The sequence below is a fragment of the Topomyia yanbarensis genome, chromosome 2 (genome assembly GCF_030247195.1).
Source record: "Topomyia yanbarensis strain Yona2022 chromosome 2, ASM3024719v1, whole genome shotgun sequence".
In the NCBI taxonomy this organism is placed as follows: domain Eukaryota; kingdom Metazoa; phylum Arthropoda; class Insecta; order Diptera; family Culicidae; genus Topomyia; species Topomyia yanbarensis.
The window spans coordinates 178,635,604-178,658,421 of NC_080671.1; the positions used below are offsets into that span (position 1 = coordinate 178,635,604).

The 22,818-nt window shown below is 41.9% G+C and overlaps 1 protein-coding gene across 1 annotated transcript in view; it reads left to right on the forward strand.

Annotated features, from left to right (window-relative positions):
* Positions 1-22,818, forward strand: part of LOC131682250 (serine/threonine-protein kinase ATM) — a 56,706-nt gene that overhangs the window by 22,758 nt on the left and 11,130 nt on the right. Inside the window, exons 2-9 of the mRNA XM_058963606.1 lie at positions 12,431-12,944; positions 13,000-13,220; positions 13,280-13,633; positions 13,693-13,923; positions 13,984-14,138; positions 14,274-15,897; positions 15,950-16,094; positions 16,159-16,282. Of these exons, the coding sequence (XP_058819589.1) occupies positions 12,452-12,944; positions 13,000-13,220; positions 13,280-13,633; positions 13,693-13,923; positions 13,984-14,138; positions 14,274-15,897; positions 15,950-16,094; positions 16,159-16,282 (3,347 nt within the window). The 5' untranslated portion in view covers positions 12,431-12,451. The remainder of the gene's footprint in view (positions 1-12,430; positions 12,945-12,999; positions 13,221-13,279; positions 13,634-13,692; positions 13,924-13,983; positions 14,139-14,273; positions 15,898-15,949; positions 16,095-16,158; positions 16,283-22,818) is intronic.

A 22,818-nucleotide genomic window follows, 5' to 3' on the forward strand; every position in this document is an offset into this window, starting at 1 on the left:
TCGATGAACAAATGATGTGTGGGCACGTTGTATTCGTGGCACTTCTGCAGAACCTGCCGAATCGCTAATATTTGGTCCGTGGTGGCGCGGAAACCCATGGATCCCGCTTGGTAGTGCCCCACGAACTCGCTTGCAAATGGTGACAATCTGCAGCAAAGAATTTGGGAGAAGATCTTGTAGGCGGCGCTAAGCAGTGTGATCGTGTGGTCGTTGCAGCAATCCAACTTGTCACCCTTTTTGTAGATTGGGTAAACGACACCCTCCATCCATTCCTACTGAAGAATCTCCTCCTCCCAAATTTTGGTGATTACGTGTTGGCGCTTCTTTTTCCGGAGGACCGAGGTTTGCCTGTTCCGTGCTTGTTTGTATCGCTCCATATTCTGTTTCGTGCCGCTGCTGTTGCCTCCTCGCCCGTGCTGCATTATTCTCCTCTATTAACTGCTTACATTCGTCATCGAACCAGTCATTTCCTCGATTCGGAATCGCTGTTCCTAGTGCCGCTATAGCAGTACATCCTATGGCGGAACCAATCTCTCTCCAGCCATCATCAAGAGTAGCTGTGCCCAGCTGTTCTTCCGTAGGTAGTGCTGCTTCCAGCCGTTGTGCGTCGTCTTGGGCAACCCCGGCGTCCCGAAGTTGTCCGACTACGACGAGCGTTGTACACCGTCGAAAATTTTGAGCGCATGCATACTGCAACTAGGTATTGGTCCGAATCTATATTTGCTCTGCGGTAGGTACGAACATTGGTGATATCAGAGAAGAATCGCCCCGCGATTAGAACGTGATCGATTTGGTTGTCGGTGCGTTGGTCAGGTGATCTCCAGGTGGCCTTTGTGATATCTTAGCGGGGGAAGAAGGTACTTCGGACTACCATGCCACTGGAGGTTGCGAAGTTCACGCATCGTTGGTCGTTGTCATTCGATACGATGTGCAAGCTGTTTGCCCGATTACCTGTCTAAACATTACCTCCCGTCCTACCTGAGCGTTCATATCACCGATGATGATTTTCATGTTCCGTTGCGAACTGCCGTCGTACACCTCCTCTAGCTTCGTATAAAACGCTTCCTTCTCGCCGTCGGGTCTCCCATCGTGTGGGCAGTGTACGTGGATGATGCTGTCATTGAAGAAACGGCCTTTGATCCTCAACTTACACATCATTGCGTTTTTATTTTCATACGTTTTTTTGACACGGCATTTGAGAAAGCTTTTTACGCAAAAGTTTCTTTTTTTACATAATATCGCGTACACTCGATAACTAGCAACTAACCCGTCGTTCCGGAAGGCTTTATACGCGGCAGCTTTCTCCGCGTACACGTCTGAGCACTCTTTGTCCCACCACGGGTTGGGAGAACGTTTTTGGGTGTTCACGTGGGGTACTCGTTTCGTCTGAGTTTGAATCGCGGTATCTAGAATCGAGTTGGACAAAAACTTATACTCTTCCTCCGGGGGAAGTACCTGTGTCGAATCGATAGTTTTGGATATCTCAGCAGCGTAGTTCTTCCAATCATTGTTTCGTGTGAGGTCATAGGGAACATTAATTGTTGCCGATGGTCTTGAACCAGTGGTGATTGCAATTACAATCGACAGGTGGTCACTACCGTGGGGATCAGATATTACCTTCCACTTGCAATCTAACCGTAGTGATGTCGAGCATAAAGATATGTCCAGTGCAGTTGCTTGCGCAGGTGGTCTAGGAATCCGTGTCATTTCCTTTGTGTTCAGAATTGTCATATTGAAGTTGTCACAAAGGTCTTGAATTGTCGAGGATCGATTATCGTCGTAGAGACATCCCCACCCTGTACCGTGAAGAAGCAGGCGGGGCGAGGGAAGGTGTTCAATCACTTTGGAGAATCTTCAATATCCCATCATTGCCCTAGGAAGAATGTAAATAGAAGCAATGCAAAGATCTTTGCCTTTGATTGTTGTTTGACAAGCGACAACTTCAATGCTTAGCGTCGAAGGGAGGTTGATTCGATTGAAGGAGTAGCACTTTTTGATCCCTAAAAGTACCCCTCCATATGAGTCCTCTCGATCCAAGAGGATAATGTTAAAATCGTGGAAGTTGAGGTTTATATTAGAAGTTGCAAAAAAATGCATCACAATGATTGTAATTTAGCAAGTGTTTTAATTAATCAATTTTGGAGATAATACTTCTGCAGTTCCACTGTAACACAGTTATCAGATCCGTGATTCCGTCTAATAAGTTAGCCATCGAAGGATACGATCGCTGTAAGGAGGGGCCATTGTTCAGTCAACTGTTTTAAAAATGTTCTTACTGTTGGTAGAATGGCCACCAGCAAGCTTTTCAGAGGATCGGTAATGTTGAATGCTGTGAACTGCATACCACAATGTCAGAAAATTTATGGAATTTTTGGTGCCCCGGGTAGTGCTGGGAACTCCTGGTTGTATCTCAATTTTCCAAAACCAGGAGGTATTATCTTTGGTTTCGTACCATCACTTCCAGTTGATGAATTATTTTTATTTTGTACCCTTGTTTGGGAAAACCTAGGACCTTTACGAGGAAGTTCAGGTGAGTTTTGATTAGGCCTTTTCCTAGAGTTTCCAAGCAGAGCCAAAGAATGCCCCTCGCAAGGGTCGTTAGAGGCGTTATCGTCAGTTGGTAAGAGAGCGAATGGGTTTTCGGAGATAAGTGAAACAGCTCTTTTAAGCATTTCTGCGTAAGAGTGTCTGGAGCGATCTTTGGCGGATCGCTTCAGTTTATTCGCGCGAAGTTTATACGTTGGGCATGTCAAAAGTGCATGCGTATTCTCCCCACACTAAACACACTTCTCAGCGGGCCTACTGCAAGTATCATCCGAATGGCGTTCTCCACATTTACCGCACCGTTGCTTGTTGCTACAGTAGGTGGCCGTGTGACCTAGCTGCTTGCAATTGGAACAATTCATGACCCGCAGTACAAACAGGCGTACAGGTAGACGAGCTCCTCCCACTTCAACGTAGCTCGGAAGTGCAGATCCGGCGAAGGTTACGCGAAACGAGTCTGATGGATAATAATTCTCATCTTCGATGGACTTTGAGTGCAATTGCTTGCACTCCAAAATCTTAACGGATTGAAGGTTAGCGTCCTTAAAGCGACCAACCCCATCATTCATCAGATCATCGACAGTTAGACCCGCATCACTTACCACACTGTCGATCTCCACAACACGAGAAGGAATGTAGACGCGATACTTCAGTGTAAAGAGGCTATTGCTAACGATACCATTGGCCTGTTTAAAGTCAGTAACGACTACGCGCAGTTTATCTGTAACCGCTGGTTACAATGTTGATTGTCGGCTTCGCCACAATGAAAACATACTCTAGATTAGCTCAATTAATTCTAACAATCCTAAGTCCTACCCTAGCTACATTGTCAGCTGTGTGAGTGGTAGTCCTCCAAGTCTGACGTTTACGTCTGAGACGGAGGAGTAACTCACGCGGGAGCACTCTCAACTAGGGTAACTCAATCACAACGGTTTGAGCGAATGACGTCGCGCAACATGTCATTCATCGCTGTTGCAGCAATGTGAAGGGCAGCCAGGTTTAAACAATGTAAGTGTCAGATCGGATGATATGGAGAAAATTGAGGTTTTCTTGATACCATCTGAGCCAAGTCAGACTCAGCAATGACCAAGAACGTTCTTTCTGCTCCCAACGCCCAAAGAAATAGGAAGTGCGCGCGGTTTTACCGTAGTCAATATAAAGTATTTTTGTATTTTTCCTAAATGGTGTTCAGTGTGCTTATGATGTTTTTTTGTTATGAAGTAAGGAGCAAGAATGAGAAACGAATAAAATGTTAAAAATGTGTCGGATATATAAAAGATGTTAGTACGCATGTTGCAACAGTGTTAAAAGTAGGAAAAGCTAAAAACAGAAAAGCACGAAACATACGAAGTAAAACAGGATAAAAAGGTAACATTATAAAATACAATGGGTCAAAAGTTGGTGTAGAATAGGACTTTAAAACATGTGACTTATTTGTTAATTTCTGCTGGGCAGGTCCCCAGCGGGCCTTTTTATCTCTGGTATCTTCGTCCGAAAGACATCTCTTCAGCAGGAAGGTCGACGATAAGTCGCATTCTCAACCACAAGCCTCGCAGTAGACAGAGCACGATCGGGAGAGCCGTGAGTCCCTGCTACGAAGGTACGAAAATCGACGGTACGTTCGATGCCAGAAAACAGCACATATGGAGGCGGAAGATTCGTTGGCATTTTTGATTCTGAACTGGAACACCAAGCTAAAGCAGTTCAGACTCGGCTACAAAGCACCAGTCACAAATCGACTAACCACCAGAACTTCGTCTACAGCAGCCGCAATGTTCGTTAATCCCAGCAGTCATCTTCTACCTGTCAGCACTACCATAACCAGATCTGCACCAATAAACGACCATTTCTAAAGCGCAAGTAGAAAATTAAATGTGACGTCACATAGTTAAGTTTTGTACAAATTTATGTTTTTGTCAAGGGTAACAATAAATAGTAAGAATGTAATTTGGGTAATAGCTTAGTTTGTCACAGAGTGAACATTACCAGCACATTTACCACAAAGTTCAAATCGTCCTCCGGACTCGAAAGGAGTCGTCAGCCCTCGTCTTCGGGTGTTCTACGAGAAAGAAAATTCAAGGTTTCACTTGCGAGTGTCGTGATACATAGCGCATACCTTTTGGTCTTTTACCTTGGTTTCCAGCAGCTATGATTGGTCCGTTTTCCCGTAATTCCCAAAGTGAATGAGTCCCGTGGTGAGTATGTGTACGCACAAAACGAGTACCAGAATAATTCCCCTCCAACCACCCACTGAGCTAGTTTAGAGGTTACATATCTGACTGAACCTTTTTAATCTCGGTTACGGCCGAGTAACGTTTTGTCAGCTCAAGTGCAACAGTTATGCTGTTAACGGTTTATTTTTGGGCCGAAAGTATACCACCCAAGGACCAGCGGATCCATCCTGGTAAACCTTGACTCGGGTGGTGCCTGTGAGACATTGGGGGAAAGTGGGGGAAGTGGATCGTTCATAACATCATCTGTCTCCGAATCAGATAGGTGTTCCACTTCTTCAAAAGATTCATCTTCTTGATCCATTTTGTTGCGGGAGCAACACGCTCGACCGCACTATTTGACTTAAATCGAAATAAAAAAATCAAAAACAATAAAAAGCAATAAAAAATCGATAAGAAAAGTAAAAAACGAAACACTTCCACAGTTGGTTCCTGACGAGCTGGTAGGTGAATTGATCCTTCGTTTCTTTTATCCGTCACCCGCGTGACCTTCACCCCGGTCAAGTCATTCGGAATTTGATTCGGAATCCTGAATGGAGTCAGTATGGATTCCAAATCAAATGCAACAACCGATTCTGAGTCGGAATCGGTTGTTGCATTTGATTTGGAATCCATAATGAATCCATTCAGAAATCCGAACCGGTTCCGGAATGAGTTTAACTGGGACACAGTAGCCCAGTTAAACTCATTCCGGAACCGGTTCGGATTTCTGAATGGAGTCATTATGGATTCCAAATAAAATGCAACAACCGACTCAGAATCGGTTGTTGCATTTGATTTGGAGTCCATATTGACTCCATTCAGGATTCCGAATCAAATTCCGAATGGTTTGACCGGGAGAGAGCTGGTATGGCTCGTCTAAACAAAGCCGTCTTTCAGGTAAGGAAATTTTTTAGCACCGCACTGCACTGCACTACCTGATACAATTTAACGTTTATAATGTTTATACTCCAGCCCTTGGTGGGATAAACACCTTCACCAATATCGCCTAACTCAAGGTAATGTTACAACACACAACGCGCGTGTGTAAACTGAAAGGGCACTCGGTTACGAATGTATGATAGATTCTGGATGTTCCTGATACGATGAAACTAAACAGAGCCCCTGCTTTGGAAAAAAGCGACAATGTTTCTTTCAATCAATATTCCTCTTTGCTTACAGATATGGGAATCCATTCATTTTGTTTTTTCCCCGGCCCTGTGGTGGTGGAGGAACGCTACGTGGGAAGCTGAGCTGCAAGCAACCGGGCGGGTCATAGGTGGTGGATAATGCTTAATCGCGATAGCAACTAGTTGTGATTCGCGACCCGAACCAGCAGCGGGGGCTGACTGCGGGTGTGGTAGGACGAGGTAGTGGGCCCTATACGTTCTAGGCCTAAATACCACATGCCCTAAAGCAGCCCTGACAAGGCGAGCCAGCGCCGCCTTTAAATAAGCGCTTAGCCCAAATCCCTCTCCTCCCGTTATCCTTCCTTCCTTCCTTCTGCGGCTGTTCGCCCATCTAAATATGGAAGCTGTTCTTCAATGTCAGCTTCTTTCACCGAACAGCCTAGATAAGCCGTGTAGTGTCGGTAGTGGTTGTTTCAACCGGCTAAGAATTACACTACGGACTACCTGTTTCAGTGGTAAAAATCTACCAAACAGGGAACCCCAATTCCACAGTGTCATGCGACCCGTGCTATGGGTAAAATTGTTGAGGGGGTTTAAAACATTCTCAATGGCGAACGGAGCCTGGGAAGAGTCGGGCGAACTCCCCAGTATGCTGCATTACGCAGCGGAACGTTCACTCTACACAACGATTTTTTTCACCGATGATCCACTTAATTTTGCCGATTTTTTGTTGGCTGGGGGTTTGCTGAGACTCTCGGCTGATGGTAGTTCGGTGAAGTTTTGTTGAGTTTCGATTATCAAATTTCGATGTGTACAGATGAACCTGCCCAGAGGCCGTGTGGTATCCGGCCTAGAATTGTGCCACTGGAGTCCTGCTGCCATGTCGTAGGAGGCGACTGAAAGTAGGAGACCCTAAGTCAAGGTGTAGTTCCGTGCCGAGGACTTAATGACTGGAGGGTCTAAAATATGCCAGTCGCGCACGGAGCATTTTGGGTTTTGCCCTTACTGTGTTATGCGAATCTCTGACACAGTGGACCATTATTTTCTTCGCAAATCGTGGGAATCAAATGATCATGTCCCATTTAAACCTGATATGGCTCGCTAAATGCGTTAACATCCCAACTCGCTTGGTGTTCTCTAGTTGTTGTGCAATTTGTGTTGGAGATGAAATGTACAGTTCTCTAATCAACAATGGTTAGAATAGCACAAGTCAATCTCCAACATAAACGTACAGCAACTATGAATTTATCTCGACTCATGCAGGAAGGTAAAGCTTCCATAGCATTGGTTCAAGAACCGTATTTCCATAAAGGAAACTTCTATTTTGGAAAGTTACTTAACGCTGCCTTCATTGCTTACAACAAGACAGGCATGACTAACCCACGTGAAATGCCTCGTGCTTGCATTCTTGCAAATAAGGCTATTGACGCGTGTCTCATATCGGAGCTCACAACTCGCGATATCTGTGTTGTCACAGTTACATTGACTGTCGGAAACGTAGAAAAAAATATATATATATTGTTCAGCATACCTACCGCATAACGAATCATCTCCTTCTGATGATTTCAAAAGCGTTGTATCATATTGTAGCAGAAATGGGCTTCCGCTCATTATCGGCAGTGATGCGAATGCTCATCACATCATTTGGGGCAGCTCAGACATCAATCTGAGAGGCTCTGAACTGATGGAGTACATAAGTAGTACAAATCTTCATATTCTGAATGTGGGAAACCGACCAACTTTTGCGAGGTCTGGGAGGGAGGAGGTGTTAGACATAACACTTTGCTCTGATAGAATTGTGCATGAACTGGGAAATTGGCAGGTTCCAAATGAAACTGAACCGTCTCTATCCGATCATAAATATATATTTTTCGATCATTTTGATGTCATCTTCAATGTGGTGACATATCGTAATCCTAAATCTACAAACTGGGACCTCTTTTTGGAAAACTTGGCGACTAAATTTCATGGATATTTTCCAACAATTAGTCAACTAGACGACTTAGATGACGTCGTGGATACGACAAACTCATTCATATTAGCATCCTACGAAGAAGCTTGTCCACTTCGTACTGTTAAATCGACTAGGGGAACCCCTTGGTGGAGGGCTGAGCTTGAAAGAATGAAGAAAGTTATGAGAAGAGCTTGGAACCGGCGTCAGCGTGATGACTCCAGGGCTTTCAGGTCAGCTCGTAGTGCATATAAGAAATGTCTTAGATCTGCAGAACGGGTTGGCTGGCAAAGCCTATGCACTAATGTCTCTAGTCTGAACGAGGCTAGCAGATTAAATAAAATTCTCTCCAAATCGAATGATTTTCAGATGACCTCCTTGAAAACCAGAGATGGTGTTTATGTGACGGACGAAAAAGATGTTCTTAATTGTCTCTTCGACACACACTTTCCAGGTTGTATCGATCCGGAGTTGAACAATGTTCACAGATCTCATTCTGGTGATTCGGACTCGTGGGCGTTAGCATGCACATTGGTTTCCACTGAATCGGTCAAGTGGGCAGTTGACAGCTTTGCTCCATACAAATCACCCGGAAAAGATGGAATAATTCCCGTGCTACTGCAAAAGGGATTTGATATTCTTAAACATGTCTTGAAAAAGATTTTGCTTTCCAGTCTTGCTACCGGGTATATCCCGAAAGCATGGCGAGAAATAACTGTTAGATTTATTCCCAAAGGGGGGCGCTCAAGCTATGAAGAAGCCAAGAGTTTTAGGCCTATCAGCTTAAGTTCTTTTCTTCTGAAAGCTTTGGAACGGATAATCGATCATCACATCAGGAACGTTAGTTTAGTTGAATATCCACTGCACAAAATGCAACATGCATATCAGTGTGGGAAATCTACGATCACTCTGCTTCACGATGTTGTTTACAACATTGAGAAAGCCTTCTCGCTCAAGCAATCTAGCTTGGGTGTATTCCTAGATATTGAGGGTGCTTTTGACAATGTGTCCTTCCAGTCTATTCTGGAAGCGACGCGCGGTCATGGGATACCTGCATGTATCTCAGGTTGGATAAACGCAATGCTTAGTAACCGCATACTTTGCTCGTCACTGCGACAGGCTGAGATACGGAAGTTGAGTATTTGCGGTTGTCCTCAGGGCGGCGTTCTGTCACCTTTGTTATGGAACTTAGTAGCTGACGGCTTGTTGAAGAAACTCAATGAGCTTGGATTTCCAACCTACGGGTTTGCTGACGATTACCAAATACTAATTACTGGATTTTGCATCGGAACAATCTTTGACTTAATGCAACAGGCATTAAGAGCTGTCGAACAGTGGTGTCGACAAGTTAAATTATCAGTTAACCCAAGCAAAACTTCAATGGTTCTTTTCACGAAGAAGCGAATAACAACCGGGGTTCGTCCCTTGCAGTTCTTTGATTCTGAGCTACTGTGTGCAGATCAAGTCAAATACGTTGGAGTCATATTGGATTCCAAACTGAATTGGTCTGCTCACATTGAGTTCAGAGTCAAGAAAGCGTGCATGGCCTTCGGGCAGTGCAGACGAACTTTTGGAAAGACCTGGGGTCTCAAACCTAAATACATCTATTGGATTTACACGACAATTGTACGTCCAATACTGTCATACGGATGCCTTGTGTGGTGGCAGAGGGGAGAGGTGGTGACAGTCCAGTCAAAGCTAAACCATCTGCAAAGAATGGCGCTCATGGCGTTGACTGGTGCTTTCACCACGACTCCGACTGCTGCTCTTGAGGCACTTCTAAATATCAAACCATTACACATACACTTAAAACAAGAAGCACTATCATGTGCATACAGACTGCAGGTTACTGGGCTTTGGAACAGTAATCATGTTGATCTTGCTACCAGTCATACACGATTGTGGTCACAAATGGTTACATGGGGTGAAGATATTCTTGCTCCCAGCGATATTACACTCACTTGTAGTTTTCCTTACAGGACATTCCATGTGAAGATTCCCTCTCGAGAGGAGTGGTTGTCTGGCTTTATGGAAAGACAACAACAAACGCAAGTGGTTTGTTATACTGACGGTTCTCTGATGGAGGGACGTGCCGGTGCTGGTGTCTACTGTCGTGAAATGAGATTGGAACAATCTCACTCACTAGGTAGATACTGTACTGTATTCCAAGCAGAAATCTTTGCGATTATGTGCGGGGTGCAATCGGCCCTTCAACTGAGTTTGTCCGGCAGAGTTATAAACTTCTGCTCCGATAGTCAGGCTGCAATCAAGGCCCTTAGCTCAGACAAATCCCGGTCCAAGCTAGTGATCGCGTGCCGAACCCAAATCGAAGAACTAAGCATTGTCAATACTATCTACCTTGTCTGGGTGCCCGGACATTGCGGTATTACTGGAAATGAATGGGCTGACGAACTGGCCAGGGCAGGTTCAGCGATTGACTTCGTTGGTCCTGAGCCCGCGCTGCCAATTTCGACAAGTTGGATAAGGGAAAAAATACGGTCCTGGGCTTCGTCCGAGCACCGAAATTATTGGAGAAATCTACAAACGTGTCGCCAAACAAAGGCGTTTCTAGAACAACCATGCCCAGTGGTTTCGAAAAATCTCTTACATTTTTCGAAGCTCCACTGCGGCATGCTGACCAGGGCTTTAACCGGCCACTGCAAACTCAATTATCACATGGCAACTATTCAGCACGCTGAGTCTTTTTCATGTGATCTTTGTGAATCCGACTACGGAACCTCATATCATCTGATATGCAACTGTCCAGCGGTAGCGCAATTGCGATTTCGTGTCTTCAGCCGTCCTTATATAGACGAAACCATGTTTGGTCGACTGAAACTCAGAGACATACTAAAGTTTCTTATCCAATGTGGTAAAGAGCTTTAGGCTTATTCGCAGGCAAGTTGAACTACTTGTGAGTTTAACTTACCTGTTGTTTATTTTTGTTTTGTGCTGTTATTTTTCCCTCGCTTCCAATTCTACTTCCCCACACCTCCTTGTCCATTCCTTCCGCTCAGGAAATGATGAAAACACACGGCAAGGCACAAATCCCTCACTACGTCCGGGGAACGTGCCATTTGAGCCAATATATTCTGATTCCTGATTCCTAGATTCTGGATGTTCCTGATACGATGAAACTAAACAGAGCCCCTGCTTTGGAAAAAAGCGACAATGTTTCTTTCAATCAATATTCCTCTTTGCTTACAGATATGGGAATCCATTCATTTTGTTAGCATTTTTTTCTACTGGAATAGAAATAACAGTTCTTTGAAACATTGTTGCACCAATTGGTAGTGAGGTATATTTTGGTTATATATTCTGACAGAAGTTTTGTGAATTCTTTTGTTCTGACCGGTTCGAGGACGCGTAGAGAGCGAACTTGCGCATTTTAAGTAATAATAATCGTATCCCTACTCAACAAATTGGTTTTTCGAAGATAGCCCTGGTGGTTGAGCGGCAAGCTTGAATGTTTCTATGCTCAGTGGTACTGGGCTCATTCGCAGAAGTCTTTGAGATCTTTTGATTTCGTTACATCTCCCTACGTGATAGAAGTAAAACCCGACCCATGTGAGATCTGGGGTTCAGATGGTGAATCCGCTTCTGAGGTATCGGTGATAGGTACCCAATGCGGAAAGAAACCGATGGAAAATAATTTCGAATATTGACTATAATTAGCTAATTTTTATCGTTTCGGATTCTCCTCATCAGTAACTAACACCATATTGGTGCCAGTTAGATTATAAATCAAAAGTAGCACAAAAATTGGCACGAGTTAGGTGCTGAAACCATCTAACGGGCACCATCACGGTGCTAGTTACTAATGAGGAGAATCCGAAAGAGTAAAAACTAACTTTACGTTCAATAATGTGCTATCCGAACAAAAAATTGGATCGACCGAAAAAAAATTGCGTCTCAATAAGTAACATTTTCACTATTTGATGTTAGAAGTGTTCAATACTTTAGTTGTCACGTAAAGTTTGTTCAAAATTGCTTTCAAAACGAAATATACAAATTACTCTAAGACCAACTGGGCAGAGTGAAACATGCCAAATTTATGTCATCCTTTCTAGAACTCATAAAGTCAATTTTTGATACTTCCATGTGGATTTATCTGGACAGACCTAGATGTGGGGCGAAAAAATGAATATTTTGTTATATCCACAGATCGCTTGCTAAACAAGGTTTACTGGTTAGTTGGCTAAGGTCTGGTGCATGGACTTTGTATATAAACATTACATTGTTGTTGCTAAAAATGAATTAAAACTTGAATCGAAATGTTGTATAGACGTTTGGATCGGTTAAATAGCCATGCAGTGCCTCGTTTAGAATGATTTTGTATCATCCTAAAAGTGGGGCCCCTGAAATCCCGGGGCACCAGGCCCTGGCGCAGTGAGCCCATGCGTAAAGATGGTACTGAACGCTTCCCAAAATCGCCGAAATTAAGGACATGTCATATAAAATAAGTAGGGTTGGTAACCCCAGCTTAATTAAACATGCTTTGAAACTATATAAAGTTCGTCGCTTCTATGACTAGAGTCATAAGCAATGTGCTTTGTTCGTATTACATTAAACTAACGTTTTTCTAACGATTAAAGATCTCTCCGAACCCCAACATAATGTCATCGCTATCCGCACTAGACCGCGATTTGTGCGGTATTTTGACTGAGATGCGATCGGAAAAGATTACCCAACGTTCTAAGGCGTTCGAGAAGCTGGATTCGATATTGCACAATCGCGAAGAGGACATTATTCGTTACATGACTGAACAAAAATTCGACACCAATTGGCAGGATGTGTTAGAAGCCGCCCATCACGGCATTCATAAACAGAATCGCAAGCTGCTAGAAACAAATTCCACAGGAGCAGGTGGAGTGGTTGTCGACAGTAAATGTTACATTTACATCAAAGTCATTCAGCAAGTGATCGACTTGGCAATGAATCGAGGAGAGCCCCAAATCAAATTTTCCGAACTCATCAGACGAATAATGGATGTTTTGGGAGATTCGGGAATGTTGCAGTATTTTGGCACTTGCTATGTGCAAATATTGCAGAAACACGTGTTGAACTCAAAGCGGGATCTTACTGTGATAACGTACGATGAGTGGATAGGTAAGTAGGTTCACTTGGTTTCATCATCTTTGTAGTATAATATGGTATATTCTAGCGATACTGACCCGGTGTTCGGAACTATATGATGATGCAAGGGTAACAAAACTGAATGTGGTCAATTGCTTGGCGTTGGCAATACGAAAGAGTTTAGCAAATTGTTCGGTTCAATCACATTTTGCAACGTTCCTCGATCCATTGAAGAAGATGATCGTCGAAAGTGACAGAGGACGAATGCAAAATGAGCTTATTAAAATTGCTTATTGTTGCATCGAAGCTGTAAGTTACGCTTGTATCTTGCTACTTATATGACGTATTAGAATTCTTCCTTACTATAGATTGCAGTTGATTACCGCTATGAGGTGTGCAATTTCACCGAGAAAATCATACCGTGTGTAGTTAAAGCCTACGAACCGAAGATGGACGAGGATACCAAAGCTATCTTTTTTCGTCTGATGCATCTAACTGTGATCGTGCATCATCCAGAGAAAAGTTTTTCAGAATGGCGATCCAATCAGGATTTGTTCTTTACCAACGATGAAACTGAATGGTATAAATGCCTCAGAGTGATGCATTTTGTCGTGTGTAGCGAAATCAAAGCTCACGTTTCCGCTTCCTATAATGTGGCAGGTAGAAAGGAAATATCTTTCACAGAAGATTTTGTCAATTTTGCAGCGAGGTTATCTTATGTGGTAAGCACTGTTTACTAGAAATGAAAGTTGCAATATCTTGATTTCGTGGGATCCCGCAGATTTTTTGGCATGACGAGGTTTGGAATCAATCAGGATCGGATGACGGGGGCAATCCAAAGAAGATCAAACGGGCTAATAAACTGCAAAGTTTGATGGATTTGATTGAGGCAGATTCATCACAACCTGATTGGCGCTGGTTGATCCTGTTGGCTGAAATCGTCGATCGGTGTCCAGTTGTATTAGAAGAAGATGATTACCAACCTTTATTGCATATGCTGAGCAGGATACAGGTAAATGTAATAGTAAGTTGAGTTAGTCATGCGTTCTCTTCATATGTTCTCAACTTCTAGCCAAAACTGCAATTTCCCTCGCAACTGAAGGCGTTTCGTTTGTGTTGCAAGGCATTGGTAAACTTCGAAAAAGAAGATATCTTCAAGGCATCGACAATCATTAGTTCGACATATTGTAACGAGCTATGGCACAAAATTACGGAATGTTCTTTTCGGTAATTACATATTATCATACTCGTCCAATCTAAAGTGGAGAATGTTTGACGGAGTATTATACCGATCATTCCCTCAGACATAATTTCTTTGTGTAATTATTTCAATATTTTTTAACTCTTTGAACATAATATCAGTTGCAGCACGTCGAACAATAAATCAGCAGCCGACAATCACCTGATCCTACAATTACTTATAACTTCTCGTAAGTATCCATCAGTGGCGTTTCTGAACAGTGTTCTGCAGGCATTCTACGCCTATTCGATTGATCGTACTAATATTAACGTTACGACAATTCGCACAATACTGGAAACGGTTCCGTTGGAAGTGTTCGGAGCTATCCAGGAGACTGTAGAAAAATTATTCAATTACATGTTCCCAAAGTCACGGGAAACGCAAGCAAAAGGGATTTTGCACAACAAAGAGCGTTTGGACGTTGAACTCGTTGCGAGTATTTCTGTTAACTGTACGGTTACAAAGCATGCACAATCTAGCATGGGAAGTATTACAACTCCTGCCAAAAATGCTGAAACAAGGCGAAAGTACCTCGAACCAGACGAGCATATCCGCATGGTCGAAGAAAACATTTTGCTGAAACGAATTGAGAAGCTACTGCTCCTCGAGAACGCGACATCACAATCAGATTTGACCGGAAATATGCATCATGTAACATACAATATACACGAGAAAAATTTCGAACTGCTTTGCACGGCAATCAATTTTGAGAAGAATTCTCTACCAGCAGAAAGTGACGCTGTGTTCGAGGGGTTGATAAACATCATATATGACATTGAGTTGTATTTAAAAATTCTAAACGATTTGCTGTTACACAGCGCTATGAACAAAGATGCTTTTGAAAAATGCTCACTTACTAAAAAGATAACGTTCAAAATCCAAGAAATAGAGCTTGGCTTTGGAAGACTGAAAGGTTTGACTGCGGTAGAGTTGAATGAGTTATCTTCTCATCTGCTGTCTATCTTTCGCGGACCTTATCATTCCCACATCAAGCAGCAACTTAAAACAAGCAATTTCACTAGTATGTTCGATTGGATCTTTAAAAATGCTAAAAGTCGTCCCGAAAGGGACTCTAGAAACATAGAGGCTCTACGATACGAGAACCTTAACAAAGAACAATTAAATCAATATAACTTGCTGCTGATAATTGCTCATTATCTGGACTACGACGGGGTAAACACAGACGCGGTGAAGACTTTTTTGGACAAAGTTTTAATCAACATCGATAGCAATCTGGATCTGTTCTATCTTTTCAATATTATTAAAGTTTTAATCAAACAAACATCGACATTTTTTGTGGCAGAATGGGTCCTCGCATACATCAAGGACGTTTGCAGAAATCATCACACAAACATAGCAATGACCGAAGCAATCATCGACCTATTTGATGACCTGGTAGTCTTCGTTAGTCCACACGATGCACTGTTCAACGATACCAACACTGTGCTGCTCTCGTTCATTAGCAAGGCTAACAAAAAAGTTTATTCTGTACAGCTGCAGCGGAAGATCTACGATCAGGTTAAGTTTCTATCGAAAGCTTATCCGGAATATTATGCATCCCACGAAACGATTTATCGGAGAATGATCACCCTGCTCGGGTCACCAAGTTTTGTCATCAAAATAAGTGGTGTAGTAAATTTGCTTCATCTGTTCAGCGACGAGTGGGTTTTTTCGAAGAATCGTGGAACAATCGATTTTTATCGCTTTCAGCAAAAATTGTACGCTGAAATTGTTTTTGGCACAGATGTAAGTACTTTTTTCCTGCTAATTGGCGTAATTATATTACAGTTTGTTTTAGGACCTTTTGTTAAAAGACGAGAAAGAAGGCTTGCATGCAGCATACCTCCAGTTGATATGTGGCGTTTTTGCAAATTCGTACCACTTGAAAAGACGTGCGTTGATGGATCTAATAGAACAAGTGTATTTGCATGAATATTCTCAAAGTATGAATATTTGTGATTTGAATCGTTGAATATTTTCTTAATGTGTGTTTTTGTTCTATTCAAGACAAAGTGAAGATATTACTGAATTTGATCCGTATGACGACAGGAATCGATCCTATTGCTACTGTGCAGGACAGTATGGAACAGATTCTCGACAGGTGGATTTCCAAAAAGTATAAGATAACAAAGTAAGTACCAGCAAACATTTTATTTTTCCTTCATAGGGGAAAGTGAGGCAATATCGCCATATTGGGCGAGTTAAGCGCCCCTGTTTTCTAAGAATCTGTGAACAATTTTGAAATTATTTGTTTACACGGATTATCAGCAAGTGATCATTAGATAATGTATTACTTCAACTGTTAAATAAAACAAATCTACAAAAAAATCTGACGGAATGTCAAAAAATGTGATACGAATCCTGCTATAAGCATTGGCATGACGTACGCGTAAGGAATTGTAGAAGTCATAATATAAAAAATTAGTAAGACTTTTTTTTACTTTCTACAATAAATTTGTGAAAATAGTTCTACAGTATGAGGCAAAATGAGCATCATACAAACATATATGAATGTATGCATTAAATTCCGAAAAGTTATCTTCATGTCAACGTTTTATACCCGAAGCTTCTACAAATGCTGAAAAATAATATTTGCTCATGAAAAGAACTCACAAAGATAACAATTAAATAATCTTGAATTTTGAGTGTAGTAATCAAAAATAAAAAGCTGTTTAAAACCTATACCATGAATTTTCCAAGAAGAATGTGTCACCCTGAATCAGTGATAAATAAAATTCTAAGCAAAATTATTTCCAAATTTTGTTACAAAATATGACATGATCATTTTGCCTCTCATGATTGCTCATATTGCCCCACTGTCCCCTATATACTTTGTACCCATTTCGTTTAGCAACAAATATAATAATTTTTGGTTTATTCAAGTTTTACTCACAGAAAATAGTATGGTTAATGATTGAGACCAACACTGTTTTTAACGATATTTACAAGCATTTATTTGGGTAACGTCAGTAGAAATATAAAGTTACATAATACAAACTTTCCAAAATTTAACGCCAAAAAACTATTAAACTGCTTAAATACTTCTCTGGAACCGGTACTGGTGTCTTCAGGAACCAGTAGCGTCTCGCTCAAATGGCCCGTTCCCCATGTTGATCGGAGATTTGTCCCGTGCCAAGAATCGTCATCATTTCCGGATGGGAAGTATTGGGGAAGTGGTAAGGTTAAAGGTAAGGAAAATAACGACACAACAATTAATACAGATCATTCTGCACCCCCGGAGGGATGCACAACGATCTGCAGGATATATCAACACCCCGAGAGGATATTGAGATAACAGAACGATAACACCTCCGAAGAGATATTGTCATTCAAATACGGCTAAAACTATAGCTCTTTACTACACTGGGTTAGAAACAATAGCATATCTTTCAGTTTAAGCTCTCTATACATAGGTTCATCTATCTATGGAGAACCAAAAATCCGAATACGTAATTGCATTACTACAGAGCAGTTGTATATCAAATGATATGATGTTCCGTAATCGGATTCACAAAGATCACATGAATAATACTCAGCGCGCTGAATAGTAGCCATGTGATAATTTCAAACTGCAATGTCCAGTCAGTCCCTGACTAGATTACTGCAAATGTGTTTGGAAAAATGCAACAAATTCTTTGATATTTTCGGACTCACATCCGACAGAAAAGTTTTTGTTTGAACGCAAGTTTGCAAGCTACGCCAATGGTTTGCATGTTCGGATGCTGCACAAGAGCAGCCTGACTATCAGAGCAAAAATAGATTCTTTTACCGCAAATTCCCTGTTGAAGTGCTGATTGTACGCCACACACAATCGCAAAGATTTCTGCTTGGAATACGGTACAGTATCTACCAAGCAAATGAGATTGGTTTAATCTCATTTCATGACAACAGACACCAGCACCGGCTCGGCCATCCAACAAAGAACCGTCAGTATAACAAACTACGTACTCTTCAAGTTGTCGCTCCATCCAGCCAGACAGCCATTCGCGATGAGGAATTCTCACATTGAAAGTTTTAAAAGGAAAACTACATGTGAGTGTAAGATCACTGGGAGCAAGTGTATACTCATCCCAAGTAACCATTTGGGGCCACAGTCTTTTATGGCTAGTTTCACGATCTATTGGGTTACTGTTCCAGGGCCCAGTAACCTTAAGACGGTATGCACAAGAAAGTGCTTCTTGCTTCAGAAACACATGTAGTGGTTTACATTGGCCGAAGGACATGCAAGCTTGCTTGATCCTGAAATCGATGTGAGCTGTCCAATTAAGTTTTGAGTCAAGAATTACTCTAACGTACTTCACTTGATCTGCGACCATAATTTCAGAGTCAAAGAACTGCAATGGGCGAGCTACGGTTGTAATCCTTCGTTGCGTGTTTTATTTAGATTAATTAATAGTCAAACATGAAAACACCGACTCCGTCTATTCCGACAATACGTTAGTGTCGGTTTCTGAAGAGGCGAAGCCGAAACGCAACATAGTATGAAATAAGGATTTGTGCCCTCCTGTACAAAGACTGGTTTTTACCAACAAATTTTCACCCTAGTGAGAAATTTTGGTTTTTACCAAATTTTCCTCCTTAGGGTGAAATATAGCATAGTGCTTTCGCATAGGCCTGCTAAGCCAAGACAAGTTTCGGCTTCACTTGTGTCTCATCGGCATAAACAGAACTTCTGCTCGAACGGGACATCACGTTTGATCAGTCGTTTGATTGAAACACATAGTGTGTTTTAGTTTTAAGGGATTTGCGTCAAGCCGGCGCTAATCTATTCCGACAATACGTTAGTGTCGGTTTCTGAAGAGGCGAAGCCGAAACGCAACATAGTATGAAATAAGGATTTGTGCCCTCCTGTACAAAGACTGGTTTTTACCAACAAATTTTCACCCTAGTGAGAAATTTTGGTTTTTACCAAATTTTCCTCCTTAGGGTGAAATATAGCATAGTGCTTTCGCATAGGCCTGCTAAGCCAAGACAAGTTTCGGCTTCACTTGTGTCTCATCGGCATAAACAGAACTTCTGCTCGAACGGGACATCACGTTTGATCAGTCGTTTGATTGAAACACATAGTGTGTTTTAGTTTTAAGGGATTTGCGTCAAGCCGGCGCTAATCTATTCCGACAATACGTTAGTGTCGGTTTCTGAAGAGGCGAAGCCGAAACGCAACATAGTATGAAATAAGGATTTGTGCCCTCCTGTACAAAGACTGGTTTTTACCAACAAATTTTCACCCTAGTGAGAAATTTTGGTTTTTACCAAATTTTCCTCCTTAGGGTGAAATATAGCATAGTGCTTTCGCATAGGCCTGCTAAGCCAAGACAAGTTTCGGCTTCACTTGTGTCTCATCGGCATAAACAGAACTTCTGCTCGAACGGGACATCACGTTTGATCAGTCGTTTGATTGAAACACATAGTGTGTTTTAGTTTTAAGGGATTTGCGTCAAGCCGGCGCTAATCTATTCCGACAATACGTTAGTGTCGGTTTCTGAAGAGGCGAAGCCGAAACGCAACATAGTATGAAATAAGGATTTGTGCCCTCCTGTACAAAGACTGGTTTTTACCAACAAATTTTCACCCTAGTGAGAAATTTTGGTTTTTACCAAATTTTCCTCCTTAGGGTGAAATATAGCATAGTGCTTTCGCATAGGCCTGCTAAGCCAAGACAAGTTTCGGCTTCACTTGTGTCTCATCGGCATAAACAGAACTTCTGCTCGAACGGGACATCACGTTTGATCAGTCGTTTGATTGAAACACATAGTGTGTTTTAGTTTTAAGGGATTTGCGTCAAGCCGGCGCTAATCTATTCCGACAATACGTTAGTGTCGGTTTCTGAAGAGGCGAAGCCGAAACGCAACATAGTATGAAATAAGGATTTGTGCCCTCCTGTACAAAGACTGGTTTTTACCAACAAATTTTCACCCTAGTGAGAAATTTTGGTTTTTACCAAATTTTCCTCCTTAGGGTGAAATATAGCATAATGAAAACACCGTTCCTCAACAACACATAAGGCTTGTTGCATCAAATCAAAAAGTGTGTTAATGCAAATACCGATGAACCATACGTCGGAAACCCAAGCTCAGTAAGTTTTCTCAACAAGCTATCGGCGACAAGGTTCCATAGAAGTTGTGACAGCACACCACCTTGAGGATAGCCGCAGACACTCAGTTTCCTTATCTCTACTTGTCTTAACGATGAGCACAGATGTCGGTTGCTAAGCATTGCGTGTATCCAGTTCGTGATATATGAAGGTACTCAATGACCTCGTGCTGCTTCCAAAATTGATTCGAAAGACACCTTCAATATCGAGAAAAACTCCTAAACTTGATTGCTTCTGTGAAAAAGCTTTTCAATGTTGTACATTGTATAACAGGGTGGTAGTAGACTTCCCCCGCTGATATGCATGTTGCATTGTATGCAGCGGTTGCACGCCCCAGCTAACATCCCGAATGAAGTGGTCGATAAAACGTTCCACTGATTTGAGAAGGAAGGAGGTCAAACTGATCGTTCGAAAGCTCTTTGCCTCCTCATAAGTGACGCGACCGCCTTTGGGAATGAATTTGTCAGTTATTTCCCGCCACGCCAATGGAATGTATCCTGTTGCAAGACTACAAGTAATGACTTTTTCAAAATATGCTTGAAGTGTTCATATCCTTTTTGTAGTAGAACTGGAATGATTCCATCTTTTCCCGGAGACTTATACGCAGCAAAACTTTCAATCACCCATTTCATCGATTCGGTTGTCACAATTCTACGAGCAGATGCCGAAGAATCAGAACTACCTGAAAAGAACTCAGTCGTCAGTGATAGCTCCGTACAGCCTGGAAAGTGTGTGTCAAAAAGACAGTTGAGTACTACATCTTCATCAGCAGTTCTAATTGAACGGGCATGAAAGTCTTTCGATTCGTAACTTATTTAATCTACTAGTCTTCTTTGAGACATGAGACATTTGTGCAGAGGCTTTTCCAACCACTTCGCTCAGAGGATCGAAGGGCATTTCTGTATGCTTTACGAGCCAACTTAAATGCCGCCGACCCGTCCCTGCGTTTGCGATTCCATGTTCTTCTACATAACTTTTTAGGCGAACAAGTTCGGTATTCCACCAGAAGCCGTGTGGTGTCCGGCGGGCTGAAATCTTTTTGCACTATTTCAACCAAGAATAGAACCTCTGGGAACTGCTCCCATGTCGTAAGAGGCGACTAACAACATGCTAGGAGTTCCTAGGCCGACGTTTTGCTTCGTACCGAAGACTTAATCTGGACGGACCTTAAGGTTTTCCATATTACCCTCTTTCCAGTCTGTATTTAGTGAATCACTGACATATACTCACCTTTTCTGATTCGCCTTTCTTGATTGTGTACCAACGTTTTAAGTTTCTTCTGGCGGTTGTATATTAGCCGTAAATGACGAAATCTAATTCTACACTAAGTAACAGAATATATTAATATACCGGCACTTCCACGCCAAGGTTTAACTTCCAAAGCTTTGGTTTAAAAACCGTTTTTAAAAAATGGAAACTTTCATGTAGGAAATTTATTGAATTGGCCTAAGATGAAGCTGTCGAATTTCACAAAAAGCTTTTTATGTTGCAAGTGATCTGTAGTTGTGTTAAATTAGGTATTTTTCTATTATATTTGGAACCGTCTACTGACAAATCTACATTTACGAATACCTCCAAAAGTGACTCCTTGAGGTCTCATGAAGGCCTGACACTAGCTTTATGATACTTTTGCTTTTCTAAACAGTAATAAAAATCTCAACATTCAAGAACTTCACTTTGTCAGAAAATGTAGGGCCATCGGAAGCTAAAACTTCGTAAAATCGCACTCCTGGTCCTTTTTTCAGTGCAGTACTCTACGTCACTCGTTCAAATTTGCACCGCTCTTATGGTAGTCGGTATTTGCTAGTATTACTGTTCTCCCATCCATTCTGGTAGTCAAACGGTGGGATAGCAAAATTCTTACAAGTTTCCTATCTCATGCCTCCACGCGAGTCTAAGTCTATTGATGATATTTGGTCCTTAGACCGCAGAATGAGAGGGTGCGAACAGAATGAGAGGGTGCGAACAGATCTAGTCGAGAAAACATTGCCGTAAAAATGAATAGTTGATCGGAAATTAGCCCCAATACGACTAATCTGACTAGTATCTATGAACACGGGTCAATACGTATTGAAAATTCGCCGCGTCTGTTTTTATGAACCTAATTTAAAGCTCCGTTATTGCTAACAAGCCCGTGCATCAGGTTAACAATCCTTTATATTTCCCTTCAGTGTTCGGTATTATCGCTCGTATACTTGTATTCCACAAACAATCCGATATGGAAAATAAGAAATACTTTCCTTGATTTATAACATCTCTCGATATTTTTGCCTGTATAATGTGTTATCACTCGGTAGTTTTCAAGCCAATAAATATATCGTAGAGAAGAAGTAGCGAATTCTGTCCAAATACTGTTGCAATAAATAGTGATCCGGCCCATTACGCGGATAAGATTAGCTTTTCTAGGCAATACTCCCACGGTCGGCCGTGTGGAGTTCAAATTGCTTTTGTTTAGGGAACATAGTATACTCTCGGTAGCCGGCTGCCCAGAGTTTAAAAATAACCAAAAACTAAACAAGATCATCTCTTTTTCGAGTGATCGTGCACTCGAAGACTAACTAAACAACTACCTA